Source organism: Haliotis asinina, chromosome 12 (assembly GCF_037392515.1).
Source record: "Haliotis asinina isolate JCU_RB_2024 chromosome 12, JCU_Hal_asi_v2, whole genome shotgun sequence".
Classification (NCBI taxonomy): domain Eukaryota; kingdom Metazoa; phylum Mollusca; class Gastropoda; order Lepetellida; family Haliotidae; genus Haliotis; species Haliotis asinina.
Window position 1 is genome coordinate 13,667,702 of NC_090291.1, and position 26,273 is coordinate 13,693,974.

Below are 26,273 nucleotides of genomic sequence, written 5' to 3' on the forward strand. Positions count from 1 at the left end.
TGTGGGCGTGCGTGCGTGCGTGCGGACGCGCGCGCGCGTATGTGTGTGTGAGAGAGAGAGAAAGAGGGAAAGAGAGAAAGAGAGGTATGCACCCTCCGACATTATGTACAAGGCCACACCAGAACCCCTTAAAATCATCAATGCGACAAGGCATACATTATGGTCGGTCCCTTATATCAAATACATTTTAGAATGGCAATGCTGATAAGAAATTTAAAGTAAAAATACACTGCACAAGAATAGTGTGTCGCAGCTTTCGTGCTATAATTTTAGTACCGACCATAATCAACAAGAAGCCCTTTTTATGTTTGAATTAAATTCGAAAGAAATGATTGATATCAATTGTACCAATTTAAAATGCCACACCTTTTGCTGCAAATGGAAATGCTGTCAAAAACAGGAATAAACGTCATGTGTTATGTAACTTGTGCATGATATCGGATGTCAACATTCGTAACTACTCACCTCTTTCGGTGACCAACAAGTTTGTCAGAATGACAAGAGTAGTTACGAATGTGATGCTAACTCATTAAAATAGGACAAAAATTTAAGATTTAGTTTAATAAGAACCAGGGAGACTATATACAGATATATACGTTGTAGATAATCCTTGATAAATAGATGATACACCGCTCGCATTCCGTTTTAGAATCACGTGATCCAGCTTTTCTATAGACTATACAGACTAGTACCTTGTCTTACGTCCGCAAACAAAGTGCAATGGGAAGCGCAAACGCTCTGTAAACGCAAACCAGTCGATTGTGTTTCCGATGCCCAGTTTTGTATTAAACCGTACGCTTGGTGGGAGGCTGGATCTGGATAAGACAAGTTATTTAAGTCAGAGGACTACCGTAACCGGTTTCTTTGCTCATGTCTTCACTTGTCTACGAGATTCCACCGACTATGAAGTGCTTGACATTAAATTAAGCACATTCATTTGATTATTTCGTAAGTTAAATCGAGAGTGAATGGCGACAGTTTGTTTCAAGTGACGTTCTTTCGAAAACAGAAAATTAGACCTTATGATGGGGTTATCAGTTAAGGCTTATGACATATGCAAACTGCACTGTCATTTTGTTGGATAGGAATCTCGCATGATAAAGATTATGCGGGTGCTTCGGTAGGTCGAGTTTTGAAAGTATGTGAAGTATGTGTCGGGTGAATGTAAACAACTGACTACATGACTACAAGAATGTCCAAACACGAAACGAAGCTGTCAAGTATTTTGATAAGACGACGCCTAGAAAATACATGTTGTATTCCCACTTTAAATGATGAAATATGTTTCTATTTCACTTGTACGTTTGTATTGGGGCGATGGGGTAGCCAGGTGGTTAAAGTGTTCACTTGAACTCTTGTAACGCCAAACATAAGTGTTCGATTCCCTACATGGATACAATGTGAAGCACATTTCTGGTGTCTGGATATTGGTAAAAGTAGCATTAACCAATGCTCACTCACTCACAGTGTGTTTGTGTATTAGTGGCGATTGTTAAGCTTTGTAATCATTGACGATGAAGGGGTCATTGTTGGCATAGGTGCTGCAGATGTATCCCCTTGGATTGTGAAATATGAATCCATCGTCCTAGTAAGGTCCCGGGCACATTTCTGCATTCTGACTTTGTTTAGGATACATTACAGTATACAGAAAGGTACCTGGGATACATATCTATAGTACCCTTGATGGCAATAACTCCATCACCATCACTGACTGTGTATGGTGTCGGAAAGCTGTTTGGAAGCAATGCATGTAAAGGGGACAATGTAAGGATGCCAGCTTTTGTATTTGACGCCACTTTTAGCAATATTCCAGCAATATCATGGCAGGGGACACCAGATATTGTACTCAGGGAATCGAACCAGTGTCCTCAGCTTGATAACCAATAGATTAACGCAATGCACCGACCTTTGAGAAGTCTTATGATGGGGTAAGAGTATACTCTGATACATTGTGCTCGTCATGTCACAAAGTTGAAAGATGATGAAAGGTGTGGATCTACTGTCAAAAATCATTACGTAGTTATTTCAGAACTTGATAGCCACATATTTTCCCCTTTTTGACAATGTGGTGTCTGATGTGATATGTTCTGTAATTTAGTTCACACTGTCATTGAAATGTTCACTCTGTTATGGTATGTGGTATTAATGACAATGAAAAGTAATGAATGTGATAATGATATGTATATCTAGCCTGGTCCCACAAGCAAAACAGATGTTTATAAGGTTAGATTTCATCACTGGAAAAGTCTCAAGGACACTGAGCAAAACAATTCTATAAATACAACTCGCTGAAATATTGAACATGTGACTGAGAATAGTGTGCCCAGTAGGTTCAAATGTATAAAATGAATGCAAAAAAGAGCGCAGGCTGCGTCATTAGGGATAAACAAAATAAATGCATGACAGTAGAAACTGTCAAAACCGGCATCTCTCCAATCCGGCAAGTTGCCAACACCAGTATAAAGTCTCAGCCCTTTTCGTGGCTTGTACATTTATCATCAGCTCTACATGCATGCCGTCTACACTGGACTAATTCTTCAGTCCCGATGAGTGCCGGTTTAGACAGCTTCCACTGTATGTAAAATTCTTTGTAGGAACTGTAAAGTTCCTGTAAGTGAAGGAATAATTAATTTTTACTTCACCATCTTGTGTCTTTACAGGACCCTCAGATTTCCTGTGACGACTCTTGAAATTAGTTGTTGGGGGTTCTCCTTACCAACAAATAGGTAGTGTTGAGGGAAATATTTTATACATCTAGAAGGAGAGTTGTTGCGGGTTTGTTGTTTAGTGCCCCACTCAGCAATGTACCAGCTACATGGCAGCAGTCTGTAAATAATTGAGTCTCGACAATATATCCAATGATCAACAGCATGAGCATCGATGCAAACAGCTTTATGCGATGATGTGTCAGCTAAGTCAGAGAGTCTGGCCACCCAATCCGTTTATTCACCTCCTAAACAAACATAGGTTACTGAAGACCAGACTCTATTATTTACAGACTGCTTCCATATAACTGGAATATTGCTGAGTGCAGCATAAAGCTTAACCCACTCACACTCATGAACTCACTTAATGGTTCTATTGATACAGTATATTGAATGACAACTCATGTATTGCAATGCATATATCACATTATATTACAAGTCATCAAGTGTAAATTCAAATGATAAATATGTATAAAACAGAAACCTTTTAAGAAAGTGAGTATGAGAATTTTCAGCTTTGAGGGGTTGGTGTTAATTAGCAGGACATTCACAGCCACTATGTTTTTGCCCAAGAGTTATATCTCGATCAGTTAAATTAATGAATTATGAGTTAACTGCATAATGGAAAAGATTATGAACTGATTAGTTCAATAAAGGTACTGCTTGAGCATACAAATTGCAGTGTATCCATATTATCAGCTAGCATATTGTAAAGTGGCCCCACTTCAATATTTCACTCCTAACAAGCTTAAGTCTTCATAATGGAAGCAAGTTTTTTAGTTTACATTTAATATTTGACTGTTAATTCTGACTTTGTTACTATTCCTTCATATAATTGTTTCAGATTGATGGCCGACAATGCAAACTAAGAAAAAAGAAGAAACGCCATGTTGTCCAGGACTAACTTAGCTTACAACATCCGTCTCATTCTGCCATCAGTACCGGCATGTGCAGAAGCTAGCCTAAGATCAACCTCAGTATGTTCAAGATGGCTAATGCCCATCGGCAGAAAACTAGGACGTCGTTTTCACAGCCAGTTGCATTCGCAACCAAGTGTAATGATCAACAGATGCCTGTGCAGAAAACATCCTAGAGCATCGCTATGGCAATCTTTGAAACCATTCCGTCATAAAAGCACTGTTTCTACCCCTTCTGCAAAAGAACGCAAATGGCCAAAACGTTTTTTACTGGCTCTTGGAATTAGTTCAGGTGTGAGTGGAACTTATTATGCATATTTGGAAGAGAAAGAGCGGAGGAAAATACGGGTCACAATTGGTGGATTTAGGCGATTCTGGAGTTAAGTTGCATGTTATTGTGTTTGTCTTATGTCAGTGTCAAATCTTTCCATGCTCAGAGAGAACATTCAGAGAGTTTCCAAGTTTACTTGACTTTACAGAATTCCATTTAGACATGCTAAATCACATATAATCTAGCATGTTTGAATAGAATTGTATATCGTGATGATGAGTGCGTTCATACGGATCTGACGATGCCTCAAATAAGGCTATATGCCAGGGCTCAGATTTTCAAAGCTCTCTTAGCACTAAGATAGTCGTAAGTACCATATGTTAACATCAACTTATGACTATCTTACCGCTAAGAGAGCTTTGAAAATCTAGGCTCAGGTCGCCTTTTTCCACACAATCAAAATATTTATGTGTACGGTCAGTTCTACATTTGCAATATTTCCTTTGGATTGTTTTGGTATTTTTGGAGCACCTCAGCAACATTGCTCAATATGATGGTGGTGTGTAGATCAGCCTAAGTAAACTTAGTCTCTGTGTCATTCGTTACACTCCTACACTGAGTCTAACAAACTGTAGGAGGAAGTTGCATCCAGTACACTTTGAGCAACCCATGACCGTCCAGTCAAATGTGAGATGGCCGAAAAGTCTTAACCAGTAAGACCACAGCTACTGTTCAGGATTTGGCAGGACTTACAAAATCCCCCCAGACACTGACACTGGCAACATTACTGGCAAGATTCAGGAAAAACACGCTAAATATTCTGACCTTGTCTTTGAAATGTCTCGATTGCACTGTCGTCAGGCTCCCCATTGTTCTTGGTGCCCTTGGTTTGGTACCTCCTGAACTCTTGGCACAGATATGGAAAGTGGCCAATTCTCCACCCGGGAGCACAAACCTTCTGACAATCTGGGTAATGCAGAAGGCTTCATTGCTGGAGAGCCTTCTTGTTCTCAAGAAAGTTCTAGGTGGGTTTGACTAGGCCGTGTTTCCTGGGAGAAGTTGCATTTACTGTCTGGGCTGCGTGTAGAGGGGGTGAGGGCACTGAGCTGATGATGAGCTTTACCAGAATGACAGTGCCAGGATCACCTGAACCCACTCTGCTGCATTTTCATCTTTAATCTGTAAAACGTAATAATAAGAAACCTGCTCACTGACTTAGTCATAGGTTGATTTAGAACAATTCTAAACTGGCAGGGCTCGATTTAGTGCTTTGTTACTTTGTGCAACCAGAAAATACAAAGTGGAACCTAGTTATTTGTCTAACTTGCACCACATGCATGTCAATTTATGAGAAGTATATCAATGATAAATGTAATATTATAAGCATAAATATGTCAGCTCATGTTTTCTTCTAACTTTGAATAGCTGTGGCACTGAAACATTGTTATTTACAGACATGTCTCAGCTATGTCAGCTCATGTTTTCTTCTAACTTTGAATAGCTGTGGCACTGAAACATTGTTATTTACAGACATGTCTCAGCTATGTCAGCTCATGTTTTCTTCTAACTTTGAATAGCTGTGGAACTGAACCATTGTTATTTACAGACATGTCTCAGCTATGTCAGCTCATGTTTTCTTCTAACTTTGAAACATTGCTACGACAGCTCTTGTTAACAGGGATCAGCTGCATCTTTGTGTTGGATTGTTTTTATGGGTACTACATCATGGAAATATTTTAATATGCACTGAACCTGTAACGTTTTAACACGCTTCATTGTGGCAGAAATTTGGATGGTGCAATTTGGGTTTTATCTTTGGTTGCACCTGGTGTAGGTAGGTTAACATCTCTTAAATTGAACTCTGCCTGGATTTCCATGAATACAGTCAACCAGTACCCACTGTCATTCTATTGTATACCATGATACTGTTCAACAGCAAATATTCATCAGTATGATTGTAATTTTAGGTCTCTAGTGATTGGTACTTTGATCTCTCTGGACTACAAGTGGTCACTATGGAACCTGGAGGAGGATGGGAAGGAGTATAATGAAGCGATCAAAGGATGCCATCGGCGGGCTGCCGAGAGGATGTTGATTGGCTGCTTAAAAAACGGAGGGTTGTATATAAAACTTGGACAGGGTCTTGTGTCTTTGAACCACATCCTACCTCGAGAGTATGTCGATGTGTTGGTTGCTCTGCAGGATAAGGCGCTGGCCCGGGGACCACATGAGGTATGTGTTGGCAGGGAAGAGTGATGAGAATATGGATATTTCATACACTTGGTGTGTAAAGTGTAGCTTATTCAAAGATGCAAAGATTAAATATGATGCTTTCACAAACTGCTTGTGGAATCATGTTGCTCATTCTTGCAAAAATATATTAAAGACAACCATGTATCACCACAAAAGTTTATATAAATGTCATTTATTGCATTAATGTGTCACAAGTCAGGATATTTTCAGACAAACAGGAGAAAAATATTCAGTAGGAGGTATGGCCTGTATTTAGAACATCTATTTTCAGACTTTTTGATGTTCTGGGCCAGAATCACGTTAACTTTTAGACATGTAGGGCTTAGCCATATTAACCCATGTGATGTTTTGTCTTCTTAAATGTTTACAAGTTAATATTTGTTGAAAATTCGTAGAGAGAGTGAGTATGGTTTTATGTCAATTTTAGCAAAATGTCATAATATCACAGTGGAACGACATTTCAATACAGATTCTTGCACTTTTGTCAAGCATTTATTCTTGACAGTTTGGGAAGTATGGTATAGGACAATTTAGATGGATAACTTGTTTTATTCGTGAGTTATTTTTCAGTAAAGAATCTGGTGCCGTTGAAAAACATTTGTTCTTGACAGTTTGGGAAAGTATAATATACAAGAAACTTTAAGGATAACTTGTTTTATTTGTGAGAGTGACATTTTTATACAGTTTCTTGTATTGTACTGGATTGTCTGGTCAGTATGCGATTGTGTACAGAAATTTGTCACATAGTTGGAATGTTGCTGAATGGGGGGTGAAATACCAAGTCTATATTTTTTCAGCGCCTTATCCCTTTTGAGTGTTTCAGCCCTCAAAAATACTAAACACTTGGATTTGTAAGACTGATATCAGTTTTCTTCATACACATGCTACATGAAGCTACTCTGTGAATATTATTACTCACAGCAGTGTAAAACTAATCTCACTCATGCAGAAAAGTGTTGGTCATTTAATATTTTTTTTGTCCATAGTTTTGGTTTATCCAGTTTATCAACACAGCCAGTGTGTCATGACTTCAGGTTGAACAACTGTTTTTAGAAGATTTTGGAAAGACTCCAAAAGAAATGTTCTCTGAGTTTGAGGCAGAACCAATCGCTGCTGCCAGTCTTGCTCAAGTCCACCGAGCTGTCACCCACGAAGGAGAGAGGGTGGCAGTGAAGGTACACACTCATAAAAAGTACTTTCCATTGCTAACGATGTATACATTGTATGTTATATGGTGGCTGAAAATGCTGTGCTCGATATGCAGTGGTGAGTTTATGAGTATATTATAAGTTCAGTATAGAACCTTTTCATACTTCTAGTCATATCTTGTATCTTAGTTTTCAATGGACCCATGTAGATCTGGGTTAGAATTGATCTTCAGCAACCCATGCTTTGTATAAGAGGCAACTAAGAGATTTGGGTGGTCAGGCTCACTGACTTGGTTGACACTTTTTCGTGTATCCCATTTGTGTAGATTGTTGTTGATGTTGTTGATCACTGGTTTGTCTGGTTCAGATTCAATCATTCACAGACTGCCTCCAATACTACTGAGTGGCGTTAAACAGCCAACCAACTAAACCAATCTAAATTCAAATAATACATTATATTTTACACTGATGTTGAAATAGAGTGAAATATTTGAAAGGGTACCAAGAACATCAAATTGTAGTCAGTAGGAGCTATTGGCTGGTAACAACATTACATGGCTCATCTTCCAGGTACAGTATATCGACCTGCGTGATCGCTTCAATGGAGATATCCGAACTTGTGAGATCCTGCTGCGTCTAATTGGCTGGATTCACCCCAAGTTTGGCTTTGCCTGGGTCATACAGGTGACTATCCGTTCTATGACATGTTCTGTTGATTTCAGTGTCAGCAAAGGAGATTCCTGGTTTTGGGATAAATCTAGTCAGGCATGTTTGTGCATACAGTAGTGTTCCTTAAACATGGTCAAAATACAGAAACATACTCGGCACCTTGCACGGACGATGAGTCCATATTTCGCAACCAAAATTAAAACCGTATGTACTTGTTCTCGTTCAACTGATAGCAAACACTGTTGTGCTCTGCGAAATATTCATGACTGTATATGGTTGCTTCCTATAGAACCCAATCAAATGCATCTAATACAACTGTATGACAGATACAATCAAGAAAACAACTCACTGCAGAATGGAATTTTGGCTAGGGTACTTTTCTGTATACAAAAACATACCTGGGGTACACATATACAGTACCCATGCTGACAACGTCCCCTTCAGCTTTATTTAAGATGCATTAATATTTTTGGGATGCTGTGTTTTCAAATATTTTCTGTACACAGGACGCAACCCTAATTTGTCAGTAGCAATTCATATTTTGATGCGGAAATGCTGCAGAAAAACATGTTTATACCTGCTGGTTAGAAATGGTCACTATCTATCTATTTTGGGTGCATTACGAGTCCAATAGACTGTTCATGTGTGTACTTTTTCAGTTGTGTGTTGCATGACATCATATCCTAGATTGTTGCTCATAGTATCAATCACTGATTTGTGTGGTCAAGACTTAATATGCAATGATTTGGCTCAACTATTGCAAGTCTGTTGAAAATATTTCGTCATGTGGTCAGCAGCCAATGTCTTATTATGTTAGTGACACATTTGGGTGGTCTGACTGCTGCTCAGTCTGTTGATCACTGGATTATTTGGTCCGGACTCCAGTTATTTACAGACTTCCTTAATATGACTGGATGATTGCTGAGTGCAGGATTAAACAACCGTAACAACAACACTTTACAACAAAAACAACTACATATTTAGACATGTTTTTATATATTTTCAGGATCTGAAAGGAACATTAGCACAGGAGCTGGACTTTATCAATGAGGGTGGTAATAGTGAAAGGTGCCAGAAGGACTTGCAACATCTTAAGTATGTCTACGTCCCCAAGGTACACTGGGATAAAACAAGTAAGGTAGGAAGGCTATGTCACCATAGTTAGTGAAGCATACCCATTAGTATTGTATGTGTAGTCGAAGGCTTTGTGTGTGCGATTTCATCAATGAAACCCTTTGAATGTAAATTTTAAATTTTTCATAAAAATATAGCGCAATAATAATGAATGTGTGAATGAAAACTCACCTTATACGACATATGTAAGTGTTGGATAGTAGGGCTGAAACAATTCACCCAGACCACGATTCAGTTCGATTTTCGATAATGGACCCTTGGTTTGATCATTTTTGATTCGATTCTTCAATGAAGTAAAAACATCAGATTTCTTTCAACTCTCAGAGATTGCTTGTTTAGTGTGAAATCCAACATCGACTGCTAAGAACAATTCTCATTGGATAATTTGTCCAGCATCAACCAACTTAATTCGGCTTATTTGAATGCTGAACAAGTAGTGCTGAATAGAGGTGAGCCCCAGGTCTTTAACATATATGAAGTAATTATGTGAGTAAAGACTCCAAAGTGATCATATTCATTGACCTAACCATCTTTGAAAGAGACTAAGACTTTTAAGTGTTAAATTTATTTTCACAGGATTTTTAGTTACAGCATGTGTTCATTGACTTTTTTTGTTTTATTTCTGTTAGAGAGTCCTCACAGCTGAATACATCGACGGCTGCAAGATCAGCAACATCGCCGGAATCAAGGATATGGGTCTGTCACTGAAAGATGTAAGCAGACTGATGAAAGCTATCTTGTTATCCCCCTGTGTTTAGAGTGAAGCTGGAGATATAAGCTTTGTTTATCTGTATGTGCGTATGAATTATAATAACCATTGAATAGATTCTTTTCATATTGGTACCAAGGTTCATCACAGTATAGGAAAGGTTCCAGTCAGGTTTGGTGACCTTGACCTTCATATCTACTTCACAAGGGGACTTTGATGTTTTACCCTTGTCTGCTAGATATCTCAAGAATAGTCCACTGGATTTTCTTCATACTCAACATTAAGCTTCATATACAAAAGGTGCAGGGCCTAGTCATTTTTGGTGATCTTCACTTACTTGTCAAGGTCATGGCAACACTTTGAACATTTCAGCGAGATATCCTTTATTACTACTTTTCCATATTTCATACAGTAAGACATTCATGTCAAGGTCAAAGTGAATCTTTAAAATATTTGTGCGTTTGAACAGCTACAGAGCAAGACATCAAGAGCTGTTGACTGGTCATGTTTCAGTTGACATTTAACTTCATCTTCACTTTCACTACTATTTAAGTTTGATTTGATAATTTGAGGCAGAGGATTATGTCACCTTAGTCACAATGCTTGTGTTGAATCTGATATCATAACTGCCTGCATTAAGACATCAGGTTACCTCCTTAGATATTCATGCCATATATGGCTAGGGGCATATAGGGTTAAAGTCTCTGTCCATCCGTCCATTCATCTGTTTGTCGGTATGAAACGGGGAATGTACTCTTTCCACTTCTCCTCCAGTGAACTTTACATGGGTTTTCTTGGGACTCTAATGGTATGCATTTCATATTTTGTTTTTGTATTTTATAGGTTTTTTTTGTAAGTTTAGAGACGTTTGAACTTGGGTACTTTTGGCTGAATTTCTCAATGATGGTTGTGTAATAGGGGATGAAGTCTATCGACTTCTTCACAAAAAGTGTTCAACAGAATTAAAGGAACTTCTACATGTCTTTCATAGGAGATCTAAAGGTGTGCATTTTGTAATTTTCTATGCAATTTCTGATTTTGCCGCTTTTTAAGATGGTTGAACTTAGCTGAATTTTGTTCTATTCAGCCTGTTCACTCCATCCAACAGGGGCTGTACATTATCCACTTCTGATCAAAAACTGCTTTATGGAATTCATTTAGATTACACATGTGCTTTATAGCAACTCCAAAGGCATGCATCTCATATTTTAATTTTTTATTTTATTTATTTTTCCAATTTTAATGCCATTTGAACTTACATAAATTTCGTGGAATTTCTCTCTGATGATAGTGAAATAGGGGAATAAGTCTATGCACTTCTCCACAAGAACTGCTCAACAGAATTGGGACTCTAAAGGTGTGCATCTCATCAGAGACCATATAATAGATCTCTGATCTCATAGTTGCATAGATATTTATTGGATTTTTTCTTGTTTAAATGCAGCAATGTGAAATGTTTGTTTGAATACATTGGTACTGACTGCACCTGTGAATCAACTGTGATAAGTATATTAACGTAATAGAAGTGAAGAGTGTTGCTGACACTGTCAGTCAGGCATTTCTCTGTCATTACTCACGCAAAGGGAAGTAACTCTAATACAAAGTTCTCAAATTCCAAGTTCGGACTCTTGACTGTGTAGCTGACTGTGCACAATTTTCATTTTACTTATAACTGTTTGTGATTATTGAATCCATTTATTGCTATAAAAAACCATCAACAATTCCATCAGCATTTATTATTTCCAGTGGTTACAGTACAATGGTGTGATCAGGGGGGTAAAAAATCCCATTGCTTGATGCCTGGGACGAGTCAGTTTTCACGTTGGGCAATCAAATATTGACATCTTACTTGCCCGTGGGCTTCTACATAATTTCCATTTATGGTTTCAAACTGCAAATAAACATGGATTTCATTGCATATCTGCTCATAATGTAGCTGTTAAATTTTGCAATAATAATAAAGTAGAGTTATCATTGTTTGAAATTGATCACTCTTTGATAAATAGTCCAGTAAACATTAACATCAAACATTGTGTCATAAAATCAGGGCTTGTCAGGACAAGTTACTTTCTTGAAGTCACTTACCCTATAGCAAGTGGCTTTTAACAAAATTTATGAACCTTGATGTGATAAACAATTGTACTGTATAATTCAGTACATCGTTACACTCCTACTTGTGATACACATCATGTTATTAACTGACCGAAATAACACTTCCATCAGTATTAGGGCAGCGCATGTTTTGTGAATCAAAACCGAAAACTTACATGAATTTTATCTGTTCTTAGTGATGACTACAAACTGAAAGAAATATGGATTCAAAACATTTTTGACATCCCATGCTTCCTAGCATAGATGACTAACTGATGTTGTCCCAAGTTCATATTAAGTTCATATTATTACCATCAATACTTGTCATATGTTTTCCGTGAAGGTCCGGGGTAGAATGGGCCTTCAGCAACCCATGCTTGCCATGAAAGGCAACTATGCTTGTCATAAGTGCCGACTATCTGGATCGGGTGGTCAGGCTCGCCGAATTGGTTGACACATGTCATATGTTCCCAGTTGCGTTGCTCATGCTGTTGTTCACTAGACCGATCGGTACGGATTCCATTATGTTCAAACCTCTGTTATATGGCTGGAATATTGCTGACAGCGCCGTAAAACAAAATTCTCTCACTCACTTACTTATCTTATGTGTTGCTTTTCAGGTAGATACCAAGCTGGTAAAATGTTTCTCAGACCAGATTTTCCTGTCTGGGTTTGTCCATGCTGACCCCCACCCTGGTAACGTGTTTGTACGGCGATCGAAACACGGTAGTGCCGAGTTGGTGCTATTAGATCATGGTCTCTACGATTCCCTCACACCTCCTCACAGGGAAGCACTCTGCTATCTGTATAAAGCCATTGTGATGAAGAACGAACAAGACATGGAAACATACTCCAAGAAACTAGGCGTTGAAGGTGACAAGAAAGTACTACTTTGTCCAATCTTGTATTTGAAATGGATATTCATTTTCTTTGTGGAAAAAAAGACATTATGAGAACTGCATAATTAGTTTTCAGTCATCTTAAGCCAAACTCTTCTGATATAACTGGAGTAATGTTTGAAATGGTACTGAACCCAACTCACTCATTTACTTAAAGCACGATTATCAGTTATTTTAATCAGTTATTATTATGTATGTTAATGAAAAAGGGTGGGTGGGTGGGAAGGGGAGGTAGAGGGGTAGCCTAGTGGTTGAAGTGTTCATTTGTCAACCCAAAGGCCCATGTTCGATTCCCCACGTGGGTGCAATGTGTGAAGCCCATTTCTGATTTTGATATTGCTGGAATATTGCTGAAAGGAGCGTAAAACCATGATCATTCACTCTCTAATGAACAGGCCATCTCATGTATGTAGACAGTCATTTGAAAAGTTGTGACTTTAAGGATAAGAATGTGCTGGGTCAAAGTATCTGTTGAAAGTTGACTCTATCATTAATATTACGATACCTTGCTACTCCCCAGATTTCCACATATTTGCCATAATGCTTGTACAGCGGCCAGTTAAAGTGAAGAACAAGCCTTTGCTCCGCACCAAACCCTTCTCGCGTCAAGAGTGGAGAAACATGTCCAAAGAGTTACAAGATCAACTCAAGAAGGAATTCGTAGTGATTCATGATCGTGTTTTGCAGGTCATGAAAGATATGCCTAAAGGTCTTCTTTTGATATTTAGGTAGGAAATCTCCATTTTAGTTGTTAGTGGCTTTATTCTATCCTCAGTGGTTGGTGTCCTTACATGTTTGACGTAACTATTTTTCTCTGTCCTCTGTGTTATATGTCTCAGATTTTGATGAACAGTTCTACATTTGCACTCTCTTGACTCGATGTTGTGATATTACCTGCATTGTTAGCACGCTATGGTTGTGTTGAGATGCAGGGGTGAGATTCATAAGATTCACAGCTATCCTGTACTCTAGAACAGTATGTTGCTGTCCTGCATGTATCTTATGGCAGCCGTCCTAGGACGTAGGCTTATGTTTGCAGGATACAGTCCTGATAATGCTTTCCTTGTTGTAGTGTTATGATGTAGTACTTGCTGACATTTGGTAAATGTGTTGTAAAATGGAAAGCTGCACCCATATGCATCTTTATATCTGCTTCTCTAGGTCAGTGTTTCTGGTTGTTTAACTGATGTTGGTCGTGACTGAATCATGTCATATATGCCCTTGAAGTGCCACCTAAGCCCTAGAAGTGTGTCACCTGTGCCTGTGCCCTTGAAGTGTTTCACCTGTGCCCTTGAAGTGTGTCACCTATGTCTGTGCAGTGTGGCACCTTGAAGTGTCACCTATGCTCTTGAAGAGTCACCCATGCTGTTCAAGTGTCACCTTGAACTGTCACCTATGCCCTAGAAATGTGTCACCTATGTCCTTGAAGTGTTTCACTTATGTCCTTGAAGTGTGGCACCTATGCCCTTGAAGTGTGGCACCTATGCACTTATGACATTAAAGTGTTTCACCTATGCCCTTGAAGTGTGGCACCTATGCCAATGAAGTGCCACCAATGCCTTAGAAATGTGTCACCTTAGCCCTAGAAGTGTGCCACATATGTCCTTGAAATGTGTCACATATGTCCTTGAAGTGGGTCAACTATGCCCTTGAAGTGTTTCATATGCCCTTGAAGTGTGTCACCTATGCTCTTATGACCTTGAAGTGTATTACCTATGCCCTTGAAGTGTCACCTATGCCCCTGAAGTGTGTCACCTATGTCTTATGCCCTTGAAGTGTGTCACCTATGTCTTATGCCCTTGAAGTGTTTCACCTATGCCCTTGAAGTGTGTCATCTATGTCTTATGCCCTTGAAGTGTTTCACCTATGCCCTTGAAGTGTCACCTATGCCCTTGGAGTGTGTCACCTATGACCAAATGACCTTCAAGTGTGTCACCAATGCCCTTCAAATGTTTCACCCATGCCCTTGACGTGTGTCACCATTACCACTGAATTATGTCAGACTCGAACCAGCGCATTATACCAGCATGTTGTAGTCAAAATGAGTTTTTCCTGTGACAGTTATAAAGGTAATAGTGTCTGGTAAACCTGCCCCATTGAAAGTAAAATGACTTTGACAGTAATCATTCCAGAAATTGTCATAGGGAAGTATTTCAAAGGAATGCCTCATTTCTATAGGACAGTGGGACATGACAGTGTTGGATTTTGAAATCCAAACCATATTTCACTGGACAATATAAAGTGGATGGAGAAAGGAAATTATGGTCATTTGTTCTTTTTACTATAGTAAAAGAGATACGAAATAAGAGATTTGTTCAAGTTGTGTTCCCCCGAGGCACATTTAGTAGGGTGCAGCACCCTGCCCTTTGACTTTGCGTCCAGCCCTTTTTATTTTGCGCCCTGCCCTTTTTCGCCTCAATCGCAGTCGTTTACTATGACTAGTGTGTATTTTCCAGATTTGAAATGCTTTTTCAAATTCTATTCATAAAATACAAACTGAGAAGAGTGAAAAGGAACTTTAGAACTGAAGTCATGAGACAATTTGACTTCATATACATTTTGTTGTTCTTTCAATAATCCTCACCAACATTCCCTTTGAGGTTGTGAAGTGCCCTTTTCCATGACTTTACCCTGCCCTTTCTGAACCCTAGGGGGAACACTATCAAGATTACTTGGTATTGTTTGAATGCAAACATGATTCCTGAGCATGGACTAAGAACAGTCAGGCAAGAACAGTATTACTAATCTGGCTTTCATTGGAATAATGATTTGTTCTGATTGTAGGTTGTGAAATGAGTTTGTGTCTCAGAATATCTAAATGGACATGTGCTAATGACATTGTGACATTTCTTGTCAGTCTGTTCTTTAACAAACTCATAGAAACCAGTTATAATCAATACTCATGTCTAAATTGCCGTTTGCTCAGAGTGTAAATGGTATGATTTGGACAACAAGAAACACTAGTGGACAATGACTCTTCACCCTTAAGCTTGTAGGGCATGTAAAGATTGGTTGTTGACTGCATGTAACTTGTGCTCTTTCCTACTTGCCCCAGTGAAGTTTGATTTATGTTGGAACATAGACATGGTGAATATTAACCAAATCACTCAATATATTCAGAAATTTGCAATAGTTCTGAACTTTGCTGGCATGTTTGCTGGTGTAGGATACATTAATGTAATACATTAACTATTACAGTATATCAGAGTATAGGAATGTGATTCCAAACAGAAATATCTTAATTCCACTACCTTGCAAATTATATTTCGTTATTTAAAGACATGAAATTCTTCAATGATGAGGGCGATGAAGTGGCCAAATGGTTAATGTATTCGCTTGTCACACTGAAGACACGAGTTATATTCCCCACATGGGTGTTTCCTGCCATGATATTGCTGGAATATTGTTAAAAGTGGGGTAAAACCAAACTCACTAACTTGCCCACTCTTCAAAATGAAGATTTAGTATTGCATGCTGGCCAGAACACTGTTGACTGGCATAAATACTTTGGTGAAACATTGATGTATGCATTTGTGATTGTGGATAAGATTTGCTTTTGGCATTTGGTTTTAGATGACAGGTCTGTGTTAGCTAGATTCTATTGGTACAGTTAGATGTTAGTCCCAAGGGTATATAGCAGAGATTTGTGTTTGTTCTGACCCTTCTAACAGAAGCCATGTTAGCCATATACATGTGATGGACATGTCCAACCAATTGACAGCTTACTCTCACTGAAACCTGTACTGAAACATTACTAAGCTTTGCAAACAAAGTCTGACCTGTTATTACTTGCATTATGAAGCCTACTCTTGAATTATGGCCACTTTGGAACGATGTCGGTGAAAGTTTAAAAAGTCAGCGGAAAGTTTAGGTGGAAAGGCTTGTTCTTCATCCTTGGAAGCGGAGACTGATGATGATGCTTGCCATCTGTTTCATCCCTTGGTGACGTTCTTTTCTTTAGACCATGGTGTCTTCTGTGAGATTCTGGTACAACGCCCGATAACACGCAAGACGCTTTACTTGCCGAGTCGAATGACAGAAAAAGACTTGGAACATATGCGAGTGATGGCAGGCCAACACTTTGACAAAATTATGGCTGTGCTGAAATGTATGCCACGAAGTCTGTTGTTAGTCATAAGGTGGGTGATCAAGAGGTTGCTTCAGGAACAATTTTTCTATTGGTAGAGAACTTCTTTATTGCAATGGATGTGATGTTTTGGTGTAGATCCTAACACCGTTATCAAGCAAGTGATACACAACATTATGAAGAGTGTTGGTAAGTTGGTTTGTTGTTTAATGCTGCACTCAGCAGTATTCCAGCTAAATGTTGGCAATCTGTAAATGATCAAGTCTTGACCAGTCAGTCTAGTGATCAACAGCACGAGCATCGATCTATTCAACTGGGGTAAGATGTCACTTGTCAACAAAGTCATAGATTCTTCCCCACACACTTACCATTGTCAACTCAAGGCTAATCAAGATAAAGCTGGCTTCATACTGTTATCTGTTATGACAACAAATGTTAGTAATTTATCACACTGTACATTAACCTTGTTGATTGTATGAAGTCTAATGCACGTCCTGTAAACTGAGCCGCAGAAGAAATGCTACTCTTGTTTTTGTCAGTTTTCAAAATAGAAGACATAAACATGAATACTTCCCTTTATGAGATTTCATACCTTTTTAAGATTCTGTTTCTTTTGCTGTTCACAATGATAACAATAATGATGTTAGCATTTACAAGTAACTTCCATTGCAAAAAAGAAGTTGTCTATCTGTAAAAAAAACCCACTCCTGTTTATCATACCAGCTTCTAAATGCCACTTAGAAAGTGGTTGCGTCATTGAATTGTTATCAGGATGCATTTCCAACAGGGCTGTTTACTTAACGGGAGTATATCAATGGCATTTGATTGGATGAACAAGCACAAAATTGTAGGTGTTCATTTCGACAAGCCTGATTTTGTTGATTTACGATTGTTTATCACAATTCTGTGTGTGTCAATGATTAGGCAAGCAGTATGTGAAGTTTTCTTACTTGGGGGCATTTTACTTGTGATTTTTTTTGTTAAAATGTGATTTTCTAAAATCCATGCGCACAGTTTTTATTATCAACGAAGATATTACCACAAACAAAGTTTGCAGACACATACCGGGAAAATGATGCATTGACTGTGTAGAATTAATCAGTGTTTACCTTCTAAAAGTGATTTCATGATATGTAATAATTAGGACATGCCTTTTGATAGTTATTTTCACTTCTTTTGAATCTTGATGAAATTTTCAAGACTTTTTTACCAGGTTTGTAGCTCTTGATCCTCATGTTTCGGGAATGTCCCAGGGTATCATCAATCTTTTCCACTTCTCATGCTTCAGTATGTACTTATCAATCAGTGAATCACACCTGTACACAAAGATGAAAATATGTCATGCTCATGAGAAAGTGAAATAGGAATCAGATGTATACAGTATGAATCCAATGGACAAACAGGGATAAGATGAACACAATGGGGATCAGATTGCCCCAGTAGGCATCAGAAGAACACTAGTATCAGATGGACAAAGTGGGGATCAGATGGACCTAATGAGGATCAGATTGCCCTAGTTGGCATCAGAAGAACACTAGCACCAGATGGACAAAGTTGGGATCAGATGGACCTAATGAGGATCAGATTGCCATAGTGGAGATAAGATGAACACTGGCATCATATGGACAAAGTGGGGATGAGATTGACACACTGGGAATGAGATGAACACTGTGGTATCAGATGGACATGGTGGAAATCAAATGACCGCATCTCCTTAAATTTCACTGTTTGAGGAGTGAGGATCATACTTTCTATGCATGAGTCTGTCTGAAGACATATACTGACACAACTGTACAAAATTGTTGATGACAGCACTGGATTATTTATCTTGAGGGCTGCAACCATTGCATACAGTATATTTACATCTCTCTTGTTTTAAGGGAGGTCTCTTCTAAATTTTTCCAGATGTATGGTACATCTTGGATAGTCTGTAACCTCTGTCATGGAATTATACCCAGACATGATTGAATGTTGCTCATACTATTAATCACTCATACTATCAATTTACATGGTCCAAACTGTTCATTAGACTTACTTTCCAACTTGTAAGACTTCATCAAGGACATTTCTTGGTAGTATTGTGAGACATGGGTATTGCCAAATTAACATGCAAAACTGAAAAGAAAAATAGATCATTACGTGATCGAGCATGTAAAAACACCCACATGTCAAATATTAAAAAAAATTGTAATGTAATTTTCTCTCCAAAAAGAGAGAGGGATCACTGCGATTTTGTGTGTGTTGACTTCTGTTCAGTCATTGATGAAAACTGTTTGATGATTAAGGAGTGCTGGCTTTAGAGATGTAGATAGTGCTTCATTTCTTAATGTTTCTTTTCCAGGAATCTTAACACTATAAGGGCAATCACAAGAGAACATGGTCACCCAGTTGACAGATATGGCATCATGGCTCGCAGGTAGGTGCCATGAACATCATACTATGCTACTGTTGGAGAAATATGGCAAATATGGGTTCCTTATATGCTCTGTGCTTTACTTTGCCTTTGACTTTTTGTCACCTGCCGCAGCAGGGACCGGGGGACTCTGTATTCAGAAAGAGTAGCATTCATAGAGGATACTATACGACCTCCCATGTAATACCATTTCTATTAAATGAGGATGATTTGTATCAAACCAGTGAAAGCAAGTTTGATACTAAATCTTTTACAAGTATAATAAAAATGATGTTACATGGAAGTGAGTTTTGTTTTCTGTTTATTACTCTCCAACATAATTTGATAGAAACTGTGGTGAAATTGCCTACAGTGTTGATGACTCTCAGTGGCATTAGCATTGTGACGTCATAGCTGAAAAACATTATGACATTATACGTCTAGTTGTATTACATTGTATCTATCACAGGCGAGTTTTGAAATACATACATGCAGATCATTGTAAACACGATCTCTCATGCACTGTTGTACCCAGTGTCTACAGACTGGTGATTGCCTACATTGGCTGATTACGCAAACACCATTTGTGTTTTTTAACCAAGACCTTATTTTCAACGTTACCATGACACTTTGACCACTTTTCAAACTCCTGTTAACGTGATGTCTCATGCATTGTTGTATGCAATATCTTCAAATTTGGTGAGAGCCCTCATTAGGGGATTACACAGATACCGGTTGGTTTGGGTGATCTTGACTTTATCTTCAAGGACACAACACAAACTTAGATCAATCTTGAAATAATTGTTATTTGTTAACATAATATATCTCATGTTGCACCCAGTATGTTATTTAAATATGGTTGCCACCTACATTGAGTGATTATGCAGGCACCAGTAATTTGGGTGACCTTGACCTTTTCTGCAAGGTCAACATGACACTTTGACCACTTTCAATTTTATGTAAACATGCTATATGACAAAACATCGCACCCAGTGGCTTCAGTTATGTTGACAGCCTATATTGGGTGATTATGCAGACACTAGTCATTTCAGGATTCTTATATGTGACCCAAAAATAAAAAGTAGTAAATATGATGTAATATTTCATTCTTCTGTAGTGGCACGTTACATTGCCATATTAATTTCCAGAAACAAGAGAATACATTCATGAATGTGCACTGCCTTTTAGAAAGAGATATGCAGTAATGAATGTTGCATTTGGGATGATGCTTTCTTATTACAAATTCTAGTACTTATTTTGGCTGAGTCCCATCCCGGATTCAAACCCACGCTCTCAGAGTGAGGCACCTAATCGCCAGCATGTTGAGTCAGCAACAAACCTCAGCCACGAAGGATTCCACGGAGTGGATGTCTAAAAACTGGTAGTCTCCTACTTTGTGTACCCCTCTGAAACGAGTAAACTGCAAGATCTTCTATGCCTTGAAGATCTGTCTTAGAACTGGTCTTCAGCCACCCATGCTTGTCGTGAGAGGCAACAAACGGGATCGGGTGGTCAGGCTTGCTGACTTGGTTGACACATTGATACATCGTATCCCAGTGTGTAAATCAATGGGAATGCTGGTCCAGATTTGATTATTTCCAGACTGCTGGCATGTAACTGAAATACGGTTGAGTGCTGCATCAAACAACAAACCATCCAACAAATCCCCACTCAGATGATATGAAAACACAATGCCTTTCAGAAAGTGGTCACCAATAACCGAAATGTTTTATTAGAGCAACACTTATTGGATGAAGTACAAGTTATAGTTATTTGGGGTATAGTTTTTTTGTGCATGAAGTCCACATTGGTAACATTGCTTCCTTCTTCGTTTGCACTTTCTTTCTAAAATGTTTTTAGATGTTTCCCAAATATTTTCTTCCAGCGCCATATCAGGAACTGCTCGGCAGCTGGCTGGAGGTTTAAATGTTCGTGGGCAGCTGAGGGCATGGTGGGAGAGGTGTGTGTTCGACATTCGTATCCACACTGAGAATGTCAAACACAGATTGACATTGTTCCTGGCTTTTGCCTTTCTCCGAGTGCTGGAGTTTCTAGGAAGAGCACCTTCCCTCAAGTCTATCAAACAGATTGCAGAGAAGGAAGAGAAGAGGTATGATATGTTTGTGTTTTATGTTCACTAGGAAAAAATAGTGCCTACTGGTTAAATTGTTTGCTCGTCACCCCAAAGACACAGATTTGAATCCCCACATGGGTACAGTGTATGCAGCCCATTATGATGTCTAGAAGTGGCATAAAACAAAACTCACTATCACCAAGTGAGTGAGTGAATGAGTTTTATGACACTCTCAACAATATACCAGCTCTATGGAGGTGGCTTGTAAGTAGTCAAGTCAGGAGACAATCCAGTAACAAAAAGCATGAGCATCGATCAACGTAACTGGGATATGATGACATGTGAATCAAGTCAGTGATTCTCGTAGTCACCTCTTACGACAATCAAACAAAGCATAGGTTACTGGAGATCAATTCCAACTCAGGCCTTCATGGGTTCACTTGGAAACTGAACCATTTTAATATGGCAAACTGTTACTACGTCAGACCTGGAATTCCCGAAGGTGCCTTTGAAGGTGAGACGATCTGTATGGTTATTTTTGATACTATTTCATCTGTTGCAGGTTCGATGCCATGTGAGGCCAGGCAGAGTGAAGCTTTCTCATCAGCGTGACCATGGTTGTCAACAGCTATTAACAACAACTAACAACATGAAAATTAGTAAAACTGACTGTATAATATCAGGGAGCTTAGTGGAGTGTAATTCTTGTGCTTGGTTTGTAGTGTTGTGGGTGTTTACAGAAAATGTCTGAAATGAAAAGCCTGAAATGAAAGCTTTATAACATAGATGTTTTTGTTAGAGTAGTTGTTAACAAAGGATTTTATGTTTAGAGGAATAATTTCTGAGTGATGATTGAAAATTAAGGTGTGTCATATAAACATGAAAACATGTATCTTATACTCAGGAATCGTAGCCTATGCTAAGCAACAGATACTTATATTATCATATTTTCTTGTGTATTTTGCAAACTTTTGAAAAAAAAAACAACACACAGCATACGGTAGTGAATATTGATATTTCTTCATTATTCAAAATCATTACCACAGACACGTAACACCAGAAATACCATGACAGGAAGTCTGAAACAAAGAAGGCAATTTACTCCAGAAATTACTCTTTATTAAAGTTTGTTCACTGTATGTTTAGACTTACATTTTTAATCTGTTTTATTCAATTTGTTCAAATTTTGTTCATTTTTGTTTTCATTAAATTCTACAAGTCTACAAGTTAAGTGAGTGAGTGAGTTTAGTTTTACGTCGCACTTAGCAATATTCCAGCCATATGGCGACGGTCTGTAAATAATCGAGTCTGGACCAGACAATCCAGTGATCAACAACATGAGCATCGATCTGCGCAATGGGGAACCGATGACATGTGTCAACCAAGTCAGCTAGTCTGACCACCCGATCCCGTTAGTCGCCTCTTACGACAAGCATAGTCACCTTTTATGGCAAGCATGGGTTGCTGAAGGCCTATTCTACCCCGGGACCTTCATGGGTCCTACAAGTTAAGGGTGTGCACAAGCCCATCAGTGTGTGCAGCAATGAGTCCGATTTTGTCTGTTGACATTTTGAAAAGAATCAGTGTGCTGGATGGAGGTGTCAGTGATATTGGTCTGTACCATATTTTGCTGGTCCTCTTTCTTGTGAAACGCTGTTTTATGTCCCAATACATGCCAAAAAATCATGGACCCTATGACACATATCTCTATTAAAAGATGTTTCTATTATGTATCTTATCCTTGCTTGTATAAGCACTTAGATCAATACTGAGAGCTTCCGACATTTGGTTGTTTTATATATTATAGAAATGTATGTTGATTATATAATGTCAGAAGTAGTGTTTTTTTAAAATTATTAGTGTTATTTTCTACTTGGTCATGTGAAACTGTTAATTTTATTTGTTTCCTGAAATTGTTGACTGTTGATTTTTATAATTCCTTGATACGTATGTTGACAAGGTTGAGTGTGTGGTCAAATGATTAGGCACCATTGCAGGGTTACAGGTTCCTGATAATGGTTTCAGCTATTGATGGGTTGGTTACTCAAGTTAACACCAAGTTCATGTGAATTGTGTCCTAGGGGTAGAGTGTAACAGAGACTGAAAGCAGCTCGAAGACAGTGAATTATCAATAGAAGTGTATTACTTTGAATTTCCTTTTTGCAATATTTACAGCAATGATAATGTAAATGACAAAAGAACAGGTTGATCCATTGAAAATGCAATATAGTATACTACTATTGGGATTTTGACATTTTCATGTCTATTTTCATGTCATGCAAGCAACTCAGATCAAGTTTGGAAATGGTTAATCTTTTTTGTATAAGAAAAAGAAGTGCTTTTGAAAGTACTATCCCCAAGAGATGCAAGAAGCTGCTCCTGCGTTACTGTTAAACAGTCACAGGATATGAAACTCCCCAAAATTTCAGCCAGACCACAGGGTTGGTTAGATGAAAAACTTGCCAGCCCTGACCAAAACGTACCTGCTCAGAAAATATTTTCATATATATGTCTAAATTTTAACCTGACTGTTGGGCAGGTGAATTTGAGAATCAGGCAGTCCCTGTTGAAAATACCTCCTTGGTAACAACCTGTATCTCTGTGGACTTGTAGCGTTGAAAACAACTTTGGCAGTTGCAGGTATAAAAGTATCTTGTGTTTGTATGTTCTACTAAAGTGTCACATGTAAGGAGCGATTTTCTGTATTTATGGCTAAAGATATTTCTAGTTTGAATTAGTAGAAGTAATTTTAGGATAAAAGCCAAATTGTATGGGAGAGTATCAGTTATCAATGATTTCAATCATTATGTATTGGAGTTTAAATCGATTTTACTCTTGTACCAGAATCATTGCTTATTGACAATACCAATTTAAAAATTTATGTTATTTTTATGTTGGTATATATTTGCTCAAATGATTTTGAGTATATTTTTATGTGTAGTAGAGATTTACTGCAATGTATAAGGACAGGCATGTCTTCCACTTGAGCACTCAACAAGATCACTGAAGTATGTAACGTACTATTTGGTGTGCTTGTTATTTCTCAGAATGTTTTCAATAGAGGCAATTTGTTTCCCTGAAGAAAAATTCAAATATGGTTTGTGTGAATAGTTTGAATAATATTTTGTCCAAATGTTGATTTGAAAAATAACAAATTAAAATAGTGATGTACAATTTGCAAGACTGTTACTATGATAACTCTACCATGAAGTCTTATAAGTTAAGTGAGTGTGTTTGCTTTTCACTGTCATATGCAAGAGATTAATGGAGTAAGGTAGTGTTGATGAAATAAAATGAGTGTGACATCACTTCTGTTGTTCTTTCTTTTGACAGATTTAAGATCTTCCCTACTTCTTGAACAGCGCAATTTCTTCCCACAGATTATGGATGAATCTTACAACCTGTGTTTTTTGCTAAAGATATAGGGTTTAGATTGTACTAAGCAATGGTGAATTGAGACCAACCTTTCTTCATGAAAGAAAACTTAAGACTGAAATGTTCTTTACTCGTGTATGGAAAGCATGTTGTTAAATGTCTCAGTTTCAATAACGTTATACATAACCAACAGTCTGAACATGTCAGGGTGATCACGGAGTGAGAGTGTTTGCTACCCATTTTCAGTTCCCCAGATTGGTACAATGTTTGGAGCCTGTTTCTGCAGTCCCTTGCTGTGATGTTGCTGGAATATTTGTAAACATGGCATGAAACTATATTAACTCACCGACCTATCCAGTGGGAACATGGGCAGATCCATAGCAGCCGTGGCCTGCTGATTGATGCCACTTGTTAGAGGATGACTTCCACGAATCATTGTGAGCTCACCGCACTGTGTTCCTTGTTGCTTCTTCCATCAAGAGGCAGTTAGCAGAGAAAGCCATTGCAATGGAGTGCCAGAGCGTTTGGTCAATCAAATATGGGTACTAGTCATCAAAATATGGGTACGTGTCATCCAAATATGGGAACCGTTCCTCCAAATATGGAGATGAGTCGCCCAAATATGGATACGATTCATCCAGTATGGTACGATTCATCCAAACTGTTTAGATTCATGCAAGTTTGGGTCGACCCAAGAAGGTCTGAATGATAAATGCGGAGAATTTATGGTTAGACGTTTTCTTCAGGCACGTAATTTGGGAACGGGTCGCCTAGTAGTAGGTCATCAGATCAAGCGATACGAATCCCAGAGACGTCACTGCAAATCAAAAGGGAAGTTTCATGTATTTTTTTCGGTCGTCCTGGAACTGCCAGGAAGCATAGTAAGGAGCTTCATTCTCAACGTGGAAACAAATGTGTACGAAGGACTCGTAGGTCATCAGATCAAGCGATACGAAACCCAGAGACGTCACTGCAAATCAAAAGGGAAGTTTCATGTATTTTTTTCGGTCGTCCTGGAACTGCCAGGAAGCATAGTAAGGAGCTTCATTCTCAACGTGGAAACAAATGTGTACGAAGGACTCGTAAAATATGCTCCTATATCAGACTGCTATTTGCTCCCTGGCTGCTTGTAGGCTTTCACTGTTTGATCCCATGATTCCAGTCCCTTTGTCCTTCTGAGGACATTTCTCAGAAAACATTAATGGCGGAGGCGAGGTCACCATGGATACGTTATGAGAAAATGGTTGGCCTATCCTCTTCGTGGTTTGGTGGATAGGCCAAGGGGAGACGTTGGGAGGTTTAACTCACTGGTCACGTCAAACCTCAAATAGTTAAAGCATGATACTTGTCATTGCGACCTTACGCCTAGAGGTTAGAGTATAAATCGGTATTGTCTGTACTGTTATAGGTAGAATATAAAGTTAGGTCAAGTTTAAGCAGCCTCACATGTCTACTAGAGCTGGTATTGCCACAACCTGCGATACCATGCATCGTCACACAGGCGGATCCAGAGGGGAGGGCAGGGGTGCACCCCCACCTTTTGTCCTGA

General features: G+C 38.6%; 2 protein-coding genes across 2 annotated transcripts in view; one reads left to right on the forward strand and one right to left on the reverse strand.

Annotated features, from left to right (window-relative positions):
- The window catches only part of LOC137259047 (DNA replication licensing factor mcm4-A-like), a 305,374-nt gene that overhangs the window by 85,935 nt on the left and 193,166 nt on the right, over window positions 1–26,273 (reverse strand). The window lies entirely within an intron of this gene.
- Window positions 846–24,657, forward strand: LOC137258646 (uncharacterized aarF domain-containing protein kinase 5-like). Its single transcript, XM_067796343.1, is given in 12 exon segments — window positions 846–948; window positions 3,550–4,006; window positions 5,844–6,125; window positions 7,181–7,321; window positions 7,865–7,978; window positions 8,970–9,101; window positions 9,727–9,810; window positions 12,518–12,770; window positions 13,317–13,524; window positions 19,225–19,299; window positions 21,161–21,385; window positions 21,912–24,657. Coding segments are annotated over 11 exon segments (1,944 nt in total). The 5' UTR covers window positions 846–948; window positions 3,550–3,592; the 3' UTR covers window positions 21,928–24,657.